Source organism: Humulus lupulus, chromosome 7 (genome assembly GCF_963169125.1).
Source record: "Humulus lupulus chromosome 7, drHumLupu1.1, whole genome shotgun sequence".
In the NCBI taxonomy this organism is placed as follows: domain Eukaryota; kingdom Viridiplantae; phylum Streptophyta; class Magnoliopsida; order Rosales; family Cannabaceae; genus Humulus; species Humulus lupulus.
Window position 1 is genome coordinate 173,218,925 of NC_084799.1, and position 19,237 is coordinate 173,238,161.

Consider the following 19,237-nt stretch of genomic DNA (forward strand, 5'->3'; position numbering starts at 1 on the left):
GGTATGGATTGGCTAGAGAAGTATGGGGCTACGATAGATTGCAAGAAGAAGATGGTAACCTTTGAGCCTGAGGGTGAGGACCCCTTTGTATTCGTTGGCACTGTGCACAGACCCCGTATATCTATGATATCTGTACGTAGAGCTAGAGACCTATTGCAGGGAGGATGCATAGGATTCTTTGCTAGTGTGGTGGATACCACTCAGGTCGTGCCAGTGGGACCAAAACAGATCCGATTAGTCTGTGAGTTTCTGGACATGTTTCTAGAGGACTTGTCAAGATTGCCTCCACATAGGGAGATTGAGTTTGTGATTGAATTGGCGCCAGGGATAGAGATAGTGTCTAGGGCACCTTATAGGATGGCTCCAGTTGAGCTGAAGGAACTAAAGGTTCAACTATAGGAGTTACTAGGCTTGGGTTTTATCAGGCCCAGTTTCTCACCATGGGGTGCACCAGTTCTCTTTGTGAAGAAAAAGGACGGTTCTCTAAGGATGTGTATCGATTACAGAGAACTGAACAAATTGACTATCAAGAACAGATATCCACTGCCAAGGATTGATGATTTATTTGATCAGTTGCAGGGTAGGACGGTATTCTCCAAGATAGATCTTCAATCTGGTTATCACTAGCTGAGGATCAATGAGGAGGATATACCGAAGACAGCTTTTCGCACCAGGTACGGGCATTATGAGTTTTTGGTGATGTTATTTGGATTGACTAATGCCCCAGCAACATTTATGGATCTGATGAAGAGGGTGTTCAAAGATTACCTGGACCGGTTTGTGATCATCTTTATTGACGATATATTGGTATACTCTCAGTCAGAGACAGAACATGAGCAACACCTCAGATTGGTACTACAAAGGTTGAGAGAACACAGGTTGTATACGAAATTCAAGAAATGCAAGATCTGGTTGCCACAAGTGACTTTCTTAGGTCACATAGTTAGTAAGGATGGAATTAAGGTTGATCCAGCGAAGATTGAGGCAGTTAGAGATTGGCCAAGACCGAAGAACGCTTCAGAGATCAGGAGTTTCTTGCTATTGGTAGGGTATTACAGACGCTTTGTGGAGGGGTTTTCCAAGATTATGTCATCACTGACAGAGTTAACACGCAAGAATCAGAAGTTCATATGGTTAGACAAATGTGAAGACAACTTCCAGAAGCTCAAGAAGAGTTTAATCACTGCTCTGATTTTGAGCCTTCCTACAGATCGAGACAAGTTTGTAGTTTATTGTGATGCCTTGAGGCAGAGTCTGGGTTGTGTTCTTATGCAGATAGGGAAAGTGATTTCCTACGCATCACGCCAGTTGAAAGAGTATGAGCATAGATACCCCACACATGACTTAGCACTTGCAGCATTGGTTTTTGCAATGAAGGTGTGGTGGCACTACTTGTATGGTGAGAAGTGTGAGATATACAGTGATCGCAAGAGTTTAAAATAATTCTTCACCCAGAACGATCTGAACATGAGGCAAAGACATTGGTTAGAGCTAGTCAAGGATTATGATTGTGAGATCCTCTATCACCCTGGGAAGGCCAACATGGTAGCAGATGCCTTAAGCCGGAAAGGCCTGGGACAGTTATATAGTGCCAGACAGATATCAAGGGAATTGACTGATGATATGGCTAGAGCAGGAATTGAGTTAGTGGTGGGCCAACTAACCAACATCACCCTTCAGTCTACTCTTATGGAGAGGATTAAGGAGAAGCAATTAGATGATCCACAGTTGGGGCAGATTTGAGGGAACATCCTAGCTGGAGTAGCTAAGGACTATACGATATCAAGCATGGGCTTGTTGAGATACAAGGATCGAATCTGCGTTTTGATGGACACCAGGATCAGACGGGAGATTCTGGAAGAATCTCATACTACCCCTTATTTCCATGCTGAGGAGGCAGACTTGTCATATGAGGAGCAACTGGTTCACATTTTAGACAGGAAGGACAAAGTCTTGAGGAACAAGACTGTACCTTTAGTTAAGGTATTATGGAGGAACATCAAGATCGAGGAAGCGACCTGGGAGCTGGAGGCAGATATGTAGACTCAATATCCTAAGCTGTTCAGGTAAAATTTCGAGGACGAAATTTCTGTAAGGAGGGGATAATTGTAACGTCCCAAAATTACCTAATAAGGCTTAGGGCCTTGATTAGGGGGCCAGGATGGAAATATATGGAGTTATATGTTTATTTGATATATTTGATTGTGATTATGTGAGTTATATGATAATATAATTAGTTATGCATGTTAAGAGTATTAAATATGCATGTGGGCCCATTTCTTATTAGAATGACAACTTTCGTAATTTGGCTTGTTATGTGCATAATTGTATATGTGTGCATATATGTTATATATATAAAATACCACATTATTATGGGGGTTTATTTGGGTTACTCGGCACGAGACGATCCTAGGGAGCAAGTTAGCAGGAAAGTCACAACGGGACCCAATACCCAACTCAGGGCGAGTCAAGAGGTATTTTAGGTATTTAGCATTAAATCGGGTTATCGGGTAATGGGAATGAATAATTCAGGATATATTTGGAGTTAGTGAGTTTAGAAGGAATACTGGGGATTTTGACCATTTTTCCCTCTGGGACATTTTTGGTACCCCAAGCCTTGGGATTAGCTTAAGTCGTTTAAGCCCTAAGGAAACAAAACACTCAAACACCTCACACGCTCAAATCGACTCTGTAACACCCTGGATAACCAAGACCGTTACATTGTGTGTTTGAAATAGTGCAAGACTTGCAAATCAAGTCATTTAAATAAAAATGTGAATCTAATGACACAAACAGATTAGGTTTAAAAGATTTTGGTTATAAACGAACAATTTTCATTAAAATAAATGTTTGGTACATGGGATCCCAAATCAAGGTTTAAATGACATAATTATAGAATTTCCAAATGTTATAAATATTTAAGCCACTCTAATGGAAAAAGACACATTTTATGTTTCCGTCCCTGCACAATCCCTTGGCCGTGGCGGTCGAGCAGCTAACGATGTACACCTCGCCCCTAGAGCTCTCCAACCCATGGTCAATTCATCTTACCCTTGCCTTTACCTGCACCACGTAGCACCCGTGAGCCGAGGCCCAGCAAGAAAACATAATATCATAGCATGATCAATATCAATAACCAATTATTCCACAAAGCATAACCTAGTACTCAACTATTCATAACGTTCACCTATCAGTGATAACAATCAACAAACTAACAACTTGTCGTTTAAATAATCAACATATCATATCCATCAGGCAAATACAATAACCACGTTCATAATCAGCAGTTTATCGCAACCATTAAACAATATTCAGGGTCGGCGCCCTTAGGCCGCACCCTCTATTAACCCACTGTCTTCGGCTCACTTAAGCCGCCCCCAGTGTTATATCCACTGACTCCGGCCAGCTTAACCGAGCTCAGTGACTAATAAGCTGTCCTCAGCTACTAATGGCTGAGCCGCGCCCTGTGCGCAAGTATTGATTCTGACACTCATAGGTCGTTTATCACATGTCCCCATGGCATAATACCACCTCATGACATTTATACAATTAGTCCCCAACCTATTCACATGGTTTATCACAATCATACAACAATGCATACGAATATAGGGAACACTTAGTCCCAACCTATCCACATAAACGGGTGCAGTTTTCTTACTTTTAATTCCAAGTGCTTTGATTAAGAAAGACGACCCCCGAGCACATCCTGTCCCGAACCCAAGCATACACCTAGTCACAACCATGATAAAGGATTCCATCAATAATTGTAAAAAGGTTTCCGATTAAAGTTCTAGCTTCCGGGACATCAAATTCCACCCACGGTAGTAGAATCGATCCCGAGCATCCTAGAATAGGTTCCTGCACTTAAAACCTCCAAAAGACCAAAGGTGCCCTTAAGGGTCGCGACCCGCCCCCTGAAACAGAGGCTAGGCCTCCTAGAACACAGACACGCGCCGTGGCCCTACCCCTGTGGCGCCGCGGCTCTTCCTTGCTCCATAGGGCCATGGCACTCTAGAACAGAGCTGCGGCCCAGCCCCTCGAACCCAGAAAAACCTCCATTTTTAACATTAAAACCTCACTCAAAACCATCCCAATGACACAATTTAATTATCACAACTCTCTAACATGCTTCCAGCGGGAAAACCCAACAGAAATCTAGTCTAGAAACTCATCAAAATAACATTTCAATCTTTGAACCCACAAGCTCAAGAACACTCAAACCAGTCAAAGAAAACATAGAATTTAATGACCAAGAATATAATTCGAAGCTTACCACAACTCCTAGTTGATTCCTTTAGCTATCACCGAGCTAACCCCAAATCCTTAGCCTCAAATTGGTCTTCAATATCAAGACCCAAAAATCCTTAGAACCCAGCAAAGACTACAAAATTTAGTCAGCTAAACCACAATTAAATGCTTGCCTAAATTCCCTTTTGAACCTCCAGATTACCACTGAGATATCCCCCAAGATTCCAGCTTAATAATTCATCCTTGATCTCAGAGTAAGCTTGAGAAATGGAAAGTCTAGAGGGAGCTGAAGTGAGAGAGAGAAAAGAGTCGGTTTACTCAAGTTCTACTGTTTTCCTTAGTTTTTTTTATCCACTCTTAGTTAATTAAGTCAATCCCAAAGCTTGGGGTACCAAAAACGTCCCCGAGGGAAAAATGATAAAATCCCCCAGTATTCCCTCCTAAGCTTCCTAACCTCAAATATATCTCCAAATATTTATTTTCATAACTCAATAACCCAGATAAACATCTATTACCCAAAATATCCCTTGACTCGCCCCGAGTTGGGTATTGGGTCCCGTTGTGACTTTCCCGCTACTTGCTCCCTAGGATCGCCTCGTGCCGAATACTGTAAATATATATATATCCACATAATAATGTGGTCTCAACAGTTTATCACATTTATGCCCTAACGGGCCAAAATTACAATTATGCCCTTACAAGCTAAACAAGGCCCGCATGCTTATCTAATACTCATAAACATGCATTTCACATATCCATATAATCATAGGATCATGCATATCACATAATCATGCATTTTTACCATTAATTCACATATCTTCCAATTATGCCCTCCCGGCACACTAATTAAGGCCCTTAAGCCTTATTAGTAATTTTGGGTCGTTACAGACTGTCTCTTTCTTTCAACCTCTCTCTGTTTTTCTCTCAACTCTTTAAAGGGGGATTCTTTGAGAATTAAAGGGAAATTGTTGGCTGAAGCTTGAGAGATCGAAGGCTTAAGCATGGGATTGGATTAGCTACAACTGGAGAGACTTTAATCACAGTTGAGGTAAGCTTTGGACCTTGATTTCCATTGATTTTTCTGTTTAGTTTGGCTGTTTTTGAGGTGTTCTTGAGCCTTAAAGCTCAAGAGTTGAATTGGGAGTTTTGATGAGTTTTGCATCTTGGTTCTAGTTGGGTTTTGTTGCGGGAAGATATTAAAACTGTTATATGGATTGAATTATTGTTTTAGGGTGAAATTGGGGTAGTTTTGGTTGGATTTGGTTGATGAAAAATGGAGGAAATCTGGGTTCGCAGGGCCAAGTCGCGGCCCTGTTCTTGGGGGGCCGCGACCCAACCGAACCCAGGGCCTTGAGAGGCTTCTGTTTGGGAGGCGCGATGCGACCCTCAAGGGGCAGGTCGCAGTCTATGTCCATTATCAAGGGAGGAGGGCCTCTAACTTGAAGGGCGCGTCGCGACCCTCAAGGGCAGGTCGCGACCCGCCTGGGCTGTTTTGACCATGGTGAGTTTTTAGCGACGGGAATCTTTTCCTTAGGGCTCAGAATCGATTCTAGGACTTTATTTGCCTAGAGGCTAGAACTCGGTCTGGAAACCTTTATTTGCTCGTTCTTGATGGAATCCTATATTATGGTTGTGAGTAGGTTATTTCTAGGGAACCGAGATCATGCTCAAGGGTTGTTCTTATTTTACGCTATACTCGGACCTGAGGTAAGAAAACTGCACCAAATACTTGTTATATGTGATCAGGGCTTGACCTAGCTGTTAATAATAATTATGATTAGGGCTTGGGCTTGGGCCCCTGAGAACATTTATGTTTAAGTTATCATTTTCACTTATTGGTTAAACGTACTTGAATATTCTTACTTGCTTAAGTGTTGCATGACTATTTGCATGGTTTGCGTGGCTAGGACGTGGTCCCGTTAAACAAGCATGATTATTACTATGATTACAGTTACCTGATGATGTTATGTGATTAACATGTATGCGTGTTTATCTTATTGGGGTATGCCTGTCCATATCTGCTTCTGTATTGATATTCGAATACCTGGTTCAGGACTTGACTTATTAGTCAAGGATGGCAATAACGCACTGCGCACTGGTCGAGAGGCTTAGGCCTAAATCAGCAACGTACTATTACATTGGCCGACCCTATGGTCGTTGGAAAACCAGAGGTGTTTGTGTAACGCCCTGGAAACTCCAAGACCGTTACTGTGAGCTTTGAACCGTGCTTAACTCGCTAATCGAGTCATTTGGTTATAAACGTGCATCTAGGTTTTATTAATAGGCTAAGGTGAAAAATCAAGATCAAAAGGAAATTATATATTTGATTTAAAACATAAAATTGTACATGGGCCCATAAAAGCGTTTACAAGTTATTTACAATACAAAATGGTCATTACAGTGTAAAAATTACAACCTGCCGACCTAAGTGGAAAAATATAGGGTTAAACCCTAGTTCCTCTGAGAAACACCTTGGTCGTGGTGGTCAAGCGGCCGCATATGTACACATTACCACCTAAGCTCTCCACTCAAGGCTGGGTGAGCTTTTCTTTCCCTTTACCTGCACCATATAGCACCCGTGAGCCAAGGCTCAACAAGAAAACTCATTACTGCATGTATACAATATAAAATGATGATCATGATAATCATACAGAGCTTATAGCCTTAAACGGATGAGTAAATATCACTTCAAGATTCTAGTAACCATGCTGGGGCTTGTAGCCTAATAAGATAATATCGAGATTCTAATAATCATGTTGGGGCGTATAGCCCTAATCAGATGAGTGACTGATGAGTAAGTCACTAACTTGGGCTCCACACCCTTAGCCATGTGACGATGCAGTCACCTGGGCCTTCTGGCCTTGGCTCTAGGTAACTAGCCATTAGACTAGACAAGCGCTTTTGTTTTTCATCGAACTTAAGGTCGGTCAAGCATTTCATGCTCATGACGATAATGCTTATGTCGATTAGATCTAATCTTTTTGGCTTGCGTTAAACACGCTAATACCGTTCTTGACTCACAAGCGAATACCATACGACCAGTGCTCAGTATTATTACCGAACTTGACTAATGAGTTACAACTTCACAGTTAATATTGACACCATTGCCGATTTTGACTAATGAGTCAGTGCCATTCACAGGTAAGCAAGATTTGCTAAGCATTTGATATGAAATCAATGTCCACATTTATAACACTCAACATGCCTCATGAATAACCATGCATGTCACATACGGAGTGTAGTTTTCTTACCTCTGGTTCGAGCGTGGAATAATAAAAGAACGACCCTTGAGAACAATCAGACCTTAAGTCCCTTAGCGGTCACCTATTCATAACCAAATATAACTTCCATCAATAAAATGAATAATAAAAGATTCCCGGACCAAGACCTAGCCTCTGGGACATCGAATTCTACTAAACCGGGTAGTAGGTACGATCCCAAGGCCTAAGGGTTGGATTCCCATGAAGAAAGCACAGTTCTGGCCAAAAAGGCCATTAAGGGTCACAACCCTACTCCACCATGCTGCGGCTTGCCTCCCCAAATGATGGCGCCCACCTTCCAGCCATCAGCACGCGCCACGACCAGCCTTCCCCCATGCCGCGACCCTATGGCCCTTCAGCACCACCTGTCATCTTCATTAAGCTTGGGTCGAGGCGCTCTAGAACAGAGCTGTGGCCCCACCTGAAACTCAGCCAAAAACCCCTGTTTTTCCTCTTCAAACTCATTTCATAAACCTATTAAAACACTTCCAATTCCACAAAGCAAAGCTCCTAATTATTACCACAACTTATCAAAAATCTAATCTCAAAACTAAGACAAAAACAGAGCAAGGAACCAGAAAATTGAACTAAAACCTTACCTTAAACTTGAATTGAATCCTCTTCAATGGCTGAACACTAGCCTAGGACCTCAAGTTTCAATCTCCAAGTTTGAATCCTCAAACTTGCTTCAAAATTTCAAAGGAAGGAGAAGGAAAATGGTGATTGTGAGAGAGGTAGGAAAAGGGCTCTGTTTTGCTGCTAAGGTTTCTACAACCATCCACTTGATAAATATAACCTTAGGTCAAAAGACCAAAATACCCCCAAGCCTATCTCACTTCTTGACGGCCCCCAAGGGCAAAGTCGTCCTTTCTCCTCTACTCCCACTAATCATAATTAACGCCCTCCAATTACCGTTATTCCCAAATAGTAATTAAATCATATCTCATTACCCTTTAATTCCCGGTAATGCACTAATAATCAAATTACCCTGAGACTCACCCCGAGCTCCAAAAACAACCCTGTTATGACAAAACCGCTAACTTGTATTCAAAGATCGTCTCATGCCGAATAGCTTGAACAAATCCACATTATAATGTGGCCTCATTCATAATTCACCAACATGCATGAAAATATACAAATATGCCCTCAATGGGCCAAATTATCAAAATGCCCTTATGATGAAATGTGGACCCACATGCATGCATTTATTACCATATAATAATATAATATAATTCACATAAACATGCATATAATCATTTAATGGCATAATAAATCAAGTATGACCCTCCCCGCCTACTATTCTGACCATTAAACCTCATTAGGGATTTTGGGGCATTACAGTTTGGCTAGCTCTATGGCTATTTACTCAAAGCTGAGGGCGAGGGCCCCATGTGGCTCTATGGTCACATAGCTTGGGCATAGGGCCCCGAGGTTGACTCTATGGTCAATTGTTCAGGGCAGTTGCCCCAAATTGGTCCAATGAACATTTATTTGTAATTGAATGACTGTATGAGAAGGTTATTGCTGATGGACAAGCTAGATAAGTATCTGGGAATCTGTATTTTCTGTTTATGCACATGTTTAAGTTTTCTTGCTGAGCCTTGGCTCACGGGTGCTTTGTGGTGCAAGTAAGGGTAAAGGAAAGCTTGACCAGCCATGAGTTGGAGAGCTTCGGTGGTGGCGTGTACACATGCGACTGCTCGTCCACCACGATCGAGGATATCTCAGAGGAACTAGGGTTGTACCCTGATTTTTCCACTTAGGTCGGCCGGTTGTAATTTTGATGTTTATACACCTTTTAAAAGTTTGGTTGTAATATTTTGGGATCCCATGTATGTATAAACTTTTTAAATAAAAGTCAAAAATTCCTTTGACCAAAGTTTTTAACCCTAACCCTTGACATTAACCTTAGTTACACGTTTATAACCAAATGACTTGATTAGCGAGTTCGATACAATTTAAAATACACAGTGTAACGGTCCTAGATTAGGAGGACGTTACAAGTTTCCCCCTTGCGGTTCCTAACTTTGCCTTCTAGTAGTTATAACCATTGATTCAGATTGGTGAATTGAGATCTCCTTGAGTTCAACTCTCAATAAAAGCACCAAAATATTGATCAGCATTTATGTCAACGACACTGAGTCAATTTGAATGACAGTAAGTAAAATAATTGAGTTGAAATCAAGTAAACGACACACAAGAATTTATAGTGGTTCGGTCCCAAGAGTTAGTAATGAACTACGTCCACTTGCACTTTTATTAATAAAAAAATGTCTCAAACTCAAGATCATAAGAATAATATTCAATTGAGTTTCCTAAGCCTGATATAGAATACAATTCGACAGAGATTTTGTATTTAAAGTGCGCATTAGAGCTAATGACTTTGAGAGATCTCTATATATAGAGTCTCTTAGTAGGCCATGGGCCTTACAAGCATGAAATAGGTCCTACATGCATAATGTGGGCTTGTTACAACTAAATATACAATAAAAAAAATATAAAAATACATTCAAATATCAATTACATAATTTTCCCCTAAGAATTGGGTCATTCTAGTTGAATACATCATCCTTCGAGCAGGAACTCCCTTCGAGCAAGTGGTATCACTAACAAGCCATCGACCAAATCCTTGTTGACGATCAGACACCATTCGAGCTGTGCTCTGCAAATGATACTCTTTCTCTTGTCACTTGACAAAAGCAACTCCTTCCGCTGCCCTTGAACAGAAACAACCATCACCTACAAATCGACCAGCATGGACGAGTTCAATACCTAACGCTGCCACGTGTCATTTTCATATGCCACATCACCATGTCCAACTTTGGGTTAAACAGGCTAGAACAATTATAGTAAGTAATTTCTCATTTGAAAAAACTAAACGACAAACTAAGAAAATATGTATATTTATGTCTTATTTCACTATTACATATATGTTTGTATAAACAAAATACGACAAAATAAATAATTAATAAAAGAAAAAAGAATAAATTTAAACATATAAATATTTTTCAGTTATAGTTTTGAAAACATAATTGATATAATAGTTTAAATACTTTACTATGAAATTTTAAATTTATGTGATGAGAAATTATTATGATTCATTTTTTTTTCAATTTATTTAACTTACTTAGATGACTTTATTATTTTTTTTATTTATTTACCTTATTTATAATGACTTTAAAACTAACGGTGTTAGAAAACAATAAAAAAAAAGTTAAATCTAACGGAAAACAAATATTTTCGTTAAACTTACATTTATAATATATAAAGATATAGATATTGTTACTTAAATTTAACATATAAAATATAGGGTAGTTCTCCAGTGCACCCCCAAAAAAGGGCACATCGGTACACCCCTCTACAATTTTTGGCTTGGGAAGTATTTTTGACGTAATTTTTTTATAGTCGTGTATATTGTAGTTATTTAGAGCATTCTACAAATTTTAGGAAATTCTGAATAATTTACCGTGCCGAAAACAATGTTCAAATAAGCTATTTTCCACCCACATAAAAAAGTAGTCACGCGTGTAATAAATTATTTTAACCTTGTTTTTCAGCACTGTAAATTATTTAGAATTTACTAAAAATTTGCACGATGCTCTAAATAACTACAATATACACGGCCATAAAAAAAATTGCGCCGAAAATACTTCCCAAGCCAAAAATTGGAAGATGAGGTGCATCAGTGTGCCCCTTTTTAGGGGTGCACCCGGGATTTTCCCTAAAATATATACACATTTTGATGGGAATGATGAATGAAGAAGAAGATGAATGAGATCATTTTTATAGTGAACATGAGCCCCTTGTTCAAATTATGCTAAATAATATATTTAACTTATTTAGATGACTTTAAAATTAATGGTGTTAGAAAACAAAAAAAAAATATTAAATAATTTCCGTTAAACTCACACTATAATATATATATATATATAGGGAACGACTACAACGCATCCCCTTTTTTTGCAATACTGGTGCATCCTTTTTCTATTTCGGCTCCTGGATAGATATAATCCCAAATTTTTTTATATGACAGTGTACATTGTAGGTATTTAGAATATCCTGCAAATTTTCAAGAAATTCTAAATAGTTTACGAAGCCGAAAATAGAGTTCAAGCTGTCAAATTTTACACGCGTACACAAAAAAATAGGCGCGGGTGCAACAGACAGTTTAGACCCTGTTTCGGTACCATAATTTATTCAAAATTTCTTGAAAATTTGTAAGATGTTCTAGATAGCTATAATGTATATCATCATATAAAAAAATTTGGGATTACAAAAAGAAGGGATGCATTGTAGTCGCTCTCTCTATATATATATATATATATTGTTACTATAATACCTATTTGTGTAAATAAGACTATAAAAAAGTAAAATGAAGTAAATATGAGGTTTTTTCTCAAAATCAATTGATAACTTATTCTCTTATAAATAATATTAAATTCTCACACAACTTTTTATGCGGGACACTAACAATATAGTTGTTCCTGGCAATGAATTTATAATTTTCAAAATCAAATCTATTAAAATAAAAAAGAAATCATGGTTTGCTTTATTTATTTGTTTTTCTCTATAATCAATGAATGTGGTGAAATTTCAACAATATATTTATCTTCATTATTTGGCATATCAAGACCTATCAGGATTGATTTCGTCCTTCAGGTCTTGGTTTTGACTAGGGGAAAAAAACCTTGCAACATTTTGATTGTATTTTTATTTCTTCTACATGCTCCAATGGCTATCAAAAGGACAGAGAGAATTGAAGGGAAAAATCCCTCAAATATGTTAAAGGCCAATTTGCCCCTTGTGTGTCAGTATTTTCTGTCATTTTACATAAAAGTAAAAACTAAAAAGGTAGCATTTGAAGAGACAACATGAGATGTCTTTTCTGTTCTTTTTCTTTTTTGCAGCAGAGAATGTATTTGATAAAAAAAATCAGTATTTGAAACCCATATCCTTGTGTTTATAAAAATAAAATTATAAATTGAAAAAAAAAACTAAAATGAAACATAAATATGAAGCTTGGCAGTTGGCACCATAATAGGAAACCAAGCTTTTTCTGCTCAATTCTATAATCTTTCTTAAGAAAATTATTAGGGGACATAAACCCGAGAATATAACTAAATATCATAAACACGTCTTCTTTTATTATTACACAAATATTCTATATTTCTTCTTTGGGATCTGTGGATCCTATTTGCAAAAATCTATCCACCACACCATATATTTTAATCTCCAATCATGAGAAAATTAGGTTAACTATCTTCATGAATTTATGTAACACTCGTGTAGAAAAAGAAAATTTACAAAAGTTACGAGGGTGTTTGACTCTTTAATTAAAAAACTATTTTTTTTTTTTAAAAGCTAAAAATAATTTAAGGTGTTTGGCGTTGTTTTCATAAAACAATTTTTAAAAACAAAATTACAAAAAACAAAAAATTTTGATAACAACAAAAAGTTGTTTTCTGTTGTTCTCGAAAATTTTTTGTCTATATTTATTTTTCTTACATAACTTTTTTAATTATTATTATCTAACATAATTTATTGTCACATTATTTTCTCTCTCATCACTTTCTCTCTCATCACTTTCTCTCTCCTTATATTTTCTCTCTCATCACTATCTCTCTCCTTACATTTTCTCTATTCACTTTCTCTCTTGCTATTTTCTTTTTCATCATTTTCTATCTCCTTATTTTCTCTTGCATCATTTCCTATATCCTCATTTTCTCTCTCATCACTTAATATTTCCTTATTTTCTCTCTCATCATTTGTCTCTCTCGTCATTTCCTCTCTCTCTTCACTTTCTTTCTCATTACATTCTCTCTCATTTTTTCACTTCTCTCTCTTCACTTTCTTTCTCATTACATTTTCTCTCATTTTTTTCTTCCATCTATCAATTTTCTCTTCTCAATTTATATTTCTTCAAATTTTCTCTCTTTACTTTCTCACTCCTTATTTTTCATCATTTTTCTTTCAAATTATTTTATCTCATTATTTATTACAAACTTTTAAAAGATTTTTATCTTTGTAAACATATTTGTTAATTTTTTATTTAAGATTTAAAAAAAACTAAAAAATTGTTTTTAGAAAACATTAACCAAACACCTCTTATTTTTTTAAAACTACAAAAACTGTTTTTTGTTCTCAATCTTGAGAACACAACTTTGAAAACAGAAAACAAAGACAAACAGACCCTACATTTCTAGCACTCCTCTTGGTATAAGATTATAACCACTCTGCAAGCTATGTTCAGCTACAGCAAATATTTGTAAATTGAACAAAACAAATTCTCAATTGATCATTGTAGCACATCAAGCATGTTACAAACAGTTCTATTTTGATACATATTGAAAATCGCTTTCTACAAGTAAACATTTGCACGACCGATCCAAATATTCAAAGACCGATGATTTTTCTATGCAAATGCTCTCCAGTTGAACCACTGCCATGATCATGATCATGATCATGGAAAAGGAGTGTCAAGATTCCTACTAAACACAGCACTGAACCTACAAGAAGTTTGTCATATCGCTCCACCCAGTGAAACTTGATCTGGCTAGCACCATAGAATGACAGAGCAACCAGCGAGGTCATCACAGCTATGGTGCTGCATTTATAAAATTATGGGAATTAAACAATAGATTCACCCAGATTTGAAAAATTCACCAGGTGTAAGTAAATGTCATAACAAAGTATTAGTGGAATTCAATGAAAAAACAAAATCGACTGACATGCTTGATAGTTTGATGAACAGAGATATATAAACTCAGATTGTAGGGAACATGAAAACAAAATTTAAAAGGAAGTTCATAAGGTACACAAAATGTCAAAAGTAACTGCCAAGAATCATATTTTTCATGACATCACAGACTTACCTATAATCAAAATTGGAAAAAGCTAAGGACGGTAAAAATTATTGCTTTCTTAGATATTTAAATACTAACTGATAACGAATGAGTGATGAATGACTCCTTTTGTGAAGAACAAATTAGTCAGTTTAGAACATAATCTTAGAGATTCATGAAACTATTATCACTTTAGCCTTCATTGCCAGAATTCCCTTAACAAAGTCCATGCATAATCAAACAAAGATAATTTGAGTTAAAGGTCAAAGTTACATACCTGAATAGCAGTACTATGATAGCAAGAACCATCATGGAAGAAGAATTTCCAACGGCAAGAAACACTGGAAGTGTAGTTGCACAAGGAGACAGAGCAGGCACAAGAACAAGTCCAGCAACGGCCATCTTTTCCATGGGTTGGTTGTGAGAGTGACTGTGACCACCCTTTCCCATTAAAAACAACAAAACATAACTACCACCAAGGACTATAAGCAAAAGGGAAGCAAGTTTGTGGACTGTTTCTTCACCAGCAATGGTGTTTGCCATGGTTACTGCTGTTATACCAAGAACTGAAGTAGATATTACGTGCAACACAGCTCCGAATGCAGCTGCAAACAAAATTATAACTAAAGATAAGTGCAAAAGTAATATAGCTATAAAATGCTTCCAATCTTAAAATATATATATATCATCTTCTAAATAACTACGTTTAAAAGCTACCACAGTAAATTAAAATACATATGAGGAAATCCAGCACCAGAGCAATTCTAAACTGATAAAAGTACATATTCGCACAGATACATAATACATTAAGAACCCAAACAACCCATCAGCCTCACTACATTAGAAGTCTAAATTTTTTTGTTTTGGAAAAGATTACTTTTTATGATAATGGAGAGAGAGAGAGAGAGAGAGAGAGACGTTCTGAATTGAGACAAAAATCCGGTTAACCACTTTCCCCATCATCAAGATACTAGAAACATTTCTAATCATCGTGCTAACTTCTACCAAAATTCAAAGAAATGGGTTACAAACCCATAAAGTATAGTCTGTAAAAACTTAAACTGCGAAAACAAAAGCCACATCTATTGTAAGAATTATTACAGACTCAAAACTAAAAGGGATTATGTTATTTCATGTTTGCTTCATAAAAATGAGCCAAAGACAAAGTAAAAACAGAAAAATGAGTAATGCAGGCGAAACGTTAAAGAAAACTTTCCATATATGAAGCAGCAAGACTTGAATCCACGAAAATTTGAACATTAATACAATTGAAACAATACCACAAACAAAACAGAGCACGAAGAAAAAAAAAACACCAACTGTGAAATGCTTACATAATGTTCGTGAAAATGCTTATAAGAGCAAAAATACCAATTGAATTGATACCATAGATCTGGAAGTAATAGAGAGAACGTACTGACGAGGAGAGTGCGGGAAAGAGTCCATTTCTGGGCGCGGCCGACAATGGAGAAAGGGAGCCAATGCGTGGGGATGAAGGAATGCAGAAGCGATACCGTTGCGATTCCACCTATGGTGGACAGATCTTCGGCACTGAAACCTTCCATAGAATTTCAAGATCCAATAGGACACGAGGAATTGGGCGTTAGAGGATTGAAATTTGAGAATTGATTTCAATTTGTAGGGATTTGGAGTGAGAAATTGGGTTAGCTTACTACTACACTACATTGATTTGAAGTTGCGAATATTAGTTGATTAGTTTTAGAAGAGGATGGGTTATATGGAGATTAAGTAAAAAAACCAACTTAACTCGTAGAAGAAGATGATTCATTATTTTACGCAACTTTACCTAACATTAATACACTACTTGTGAATAAATATTTTATGAATGTACATATATTAAACATTTGGAAATTTGACTTTTAATGCATTAAGTGTTATTGTATAATACCAAGCTAAAAAAATCTCACATTTTTATTTTAGTATTCTTTGGATTCCCAAAAATGCCCCTAAAAATAAGGTAGTTTAATCTATACAAATTTTCGAGCTTAGATTTTAGGGCAAGTTGTGAATCCTTTCAAGGCAAGGACTTCGTTTTGGATTTCGGATCAAAAATCGTATAGGTAAGTATATATTTGTTATATGTAGTGAAGAAACTTGTTTAGCAACATTACTTTTGTTATTTCGAACAGATTTGTGTATGCCTTCATGTTTTATTGTAATTTTTCACTGTTGGAATGGATTTTCGTTCCTTTCTTGTTTCTTTTTCTGGGTTTTTTGTCTGCCTTGATAGGACTCGATGGTCCTCAATAAACCCCTCATTTGTTTATATCATTTGTCTACCTCAATATGCCTCGATGAGAATCAATGGTCCTCGATTGACCTCGATGGAGGCATAGAACTTAATTTATGTAGTGTTTGCCTCGATGGGTTGATCTCGATATGAATCGATTTTATGCTGTTTGATGTTATAGTTTTAATTTTTGACCTTTTTTTTTTTGTTTTTTTGATACAAATTCGCTTGTTTCCATATTTGTTGCATTCAATGGTGTTGGGAAATGGAAAATAAGGGTTGGATTTTTAGGGATGCTGAAAATCAAGTTCTGCCTTTGGAGAAGGGTGTGACGTACGAGCAACTGCTTGACATTCTGTACGATGAGCTTGAAGTGGATAAATGTGTGCATGACTTGAAAATTGAGGTCCCGTACATATGCCTATCACAATCCATCAAACCTACCGTTATAAAAAATGATAGGTATGTGCGTGCATTCATTGGGTTAGCATCAAAATCTGTAGAGAAGCTGATTCCTCTATGTGTGACATTGATTAAGAATGGAGGTATAAGAAATGCATCGGATTTTGCCAGCATTAATAAAGAAGTTCGATTTGAAGAGAACATTTCTCCTCCATGTCATGGTTTCAAAGGAACCTCACATCAGGGGAAAATGGATACCTCGATGAGACTCGATGGTCCTAGATGGACCTCGATAGAGGCATAGAACTTAATTTATGTAGTGTTTGCCTCAATGGGACTCGATTGGATTCGATGGGACTCGATAGACCTCGATGGGTTGACCTCGATAGTTTGACCTTGATATGAATCGATTTTATGCTGTTTGATGTTATAGTTTTAATTTTTGACCTTTTTTTTTTGTTTTTTGACACAGATTCGTCTATTTCCATATTTGTTGCATTCAATGGTGTTTGGGAATTGGAAAATAAGGATTGGATTTTCAGGGATGCTAAAAATTAAGTTCTGCCTTTGGAGAAGGGTGTGACGTATGAGCAACTGCTTGACATTCTGTACAATGAGCTTGAACTGGATAAATATGTGCATGACTTGAAAATTGAGGTCCCGTACACATGCCTATCACAATCCGTCAAACCTACAATTATAAAAAATGATAGGCATGTGCGTGCATTCATTGGGTTAACATCGAAATCTGTAGAGAAGTTGATTCCTCTATGTGTGACATTGATTAAGAAGGGAGGTATAAGAAATGCATCGGCTTCTGCCAGCGTTAATAAAGAAGTTCGATTTGAAGAGAACATTTCTCCTCCATGTCATGGTTTCAAAGGAACTCAAGGTGAGGTTGGAACATTTGTTCCCGAGACAAATCCAGACGTCATAGTCCATAATGATATCCCGGTTAGAGATCCGCCATATTTGCATGACACAACGGAGTACAATCCCTATGGATATGATCCTTATGTCAACGACGATCCTGTTGCTGGTGCAACAGATCTTGGTGGGCCAAATATTAGGGCAGATTTGACAACACAGAGTTCAGATGTTATGGTAGCTAAGGAGCAGAGAATAGAAGATCGGCAAACACCTGGGACCAGCAGTAGTCATCCAGGTGATGATAGTTTTAGATGGAGTTCTCCATTGGACTTAGGTGAAGATCGTAGAACATGGAGTGCTCCCATGTTCACCAAAGAGGATATAGAGGCCTCACATCAACACCATTCCTCAACCAGCAAAGCTTCAGGAGAATTGCACCTTGGCAAGTTCTTTCAGAACAAGCTTGAATTGAAAACCAAAGCATCCATATTTGCGATGAAGAATAATTTTGAGTTTATGGTGAAGAAATCTGGGACTGATGTGTGGTACATTACCTGCAAGGATCTTGATTGTGGTTGGAGATTGAGGGGTAAGAAAAAAATGTGATCTGAAATGTTCGAGATTACTGTATACAACGAAGTACACACTTGCTCACAAGAAATTCGAGATAAGGATCACCGTCAAGCATCGCCGTGGGTTGTTGGGCACCTAATCAAGAGGAAATTTGCTACCGATGGTACTCGGTACATGGCAAACAACATAAGGGAGGACATGAAGCACCATTTTGGGGTCGAAATAAGCTATGAGAAGGCGTGGAGATGCAGAGAAAAGGCTCTTATGTATGTCAGAGGGACACCTGAGGAATCATACTCCAAGTTACTTGGATACCTGTGTCAATTGGAGCATAAGAACCCATGTACAATTACTGATTTTGTAGCAGAAGATGGTCGTTTCTTGTATTGCTTATTTTCCCTCGGTGTTTCTAGGCATGGTTTCCAGTACTGTCGTCCTATAATTTGTGTGGATGGAACATTCTTGAAGAATAAGTATGATGGCCACATGCTCTGTGTTGTTGCGTTGGATACGAACAACCAGTTGTTTCCAATTGTGTTTGCATTGGTGGATAGTGAGAACCATAACTCTTGGACTTATTTAATGAGAAAATTGAAGGAAGCCATAGGGGACATTGAGAACCTTGCTTTTGTATCGTACAGGCATAAAAGCATTAATCATGCTTTGGAGCTTGTGTTCCCAGATGCCTATCACGGTGCATGTTACCATTACATTTGTATGAATGTGGTGGCAAAATTCAAAACTGATCACTGTCAAGACATCATGGGGTGTGCAGCGTACGCATTTCGAAG

At 37.6% G+C, this 19,237-nt stretch overlaps 1 protein-coding gene across 1 annotated transcript; it reads right to left on the minus strand.

The window, feature by feature from the left end:
- Positions 1–13,725: 13,725 nt before the first annotated feature.
- On the minus strand, positions 13,726–16,100 carry LOC133788832 (uncharacterized). The gene is made up of 3 exons (XM_062226450.1): positions 15,768–16,100; positions 14,628–14,955; positions 13,726–14,112 (listed from the first exon to the last, which is right to left on the minus strand). Exons 1-3 carry the CDS (start codon positions 15,913–15,915, stop codon positions 13,902–13,904), a joined length of 687 nt encoding a protein of 228 aa, XP_062082434.1. The 5' UTR covers positions 15,916–16,100; the 3' UTR covers positions 13,726–13,901.
- Between the last annotated feature and the right edge of the window lie 3,137 nt (positions 16,101–19,237).

Bases quoted from the DNA above. Each gene is read 5' to 3' on its own strand.
- LOC133788832 (XM_062226450.1), bottom strand. From the start codon at position 15,915: ATGGAAGGTTTCAGTGCCGAAGATCTGTCCACCATAGGTGGAATCGCA. The intron at 14,956-15,767 runs GTACGTTCTCTC...TTTTGTTTGCAG, and splicing joins TTCCCGCACTCTCCTCGTCA to CTGCATTCGGAGCTGTGTTG. The intron at 14,113-14,627 runs GTATGTAACTTT...TTATAAATGCAG, and splicing joins ATCATAGTACTGCTATTCAG to CACCATAGCTGTGATGACCT.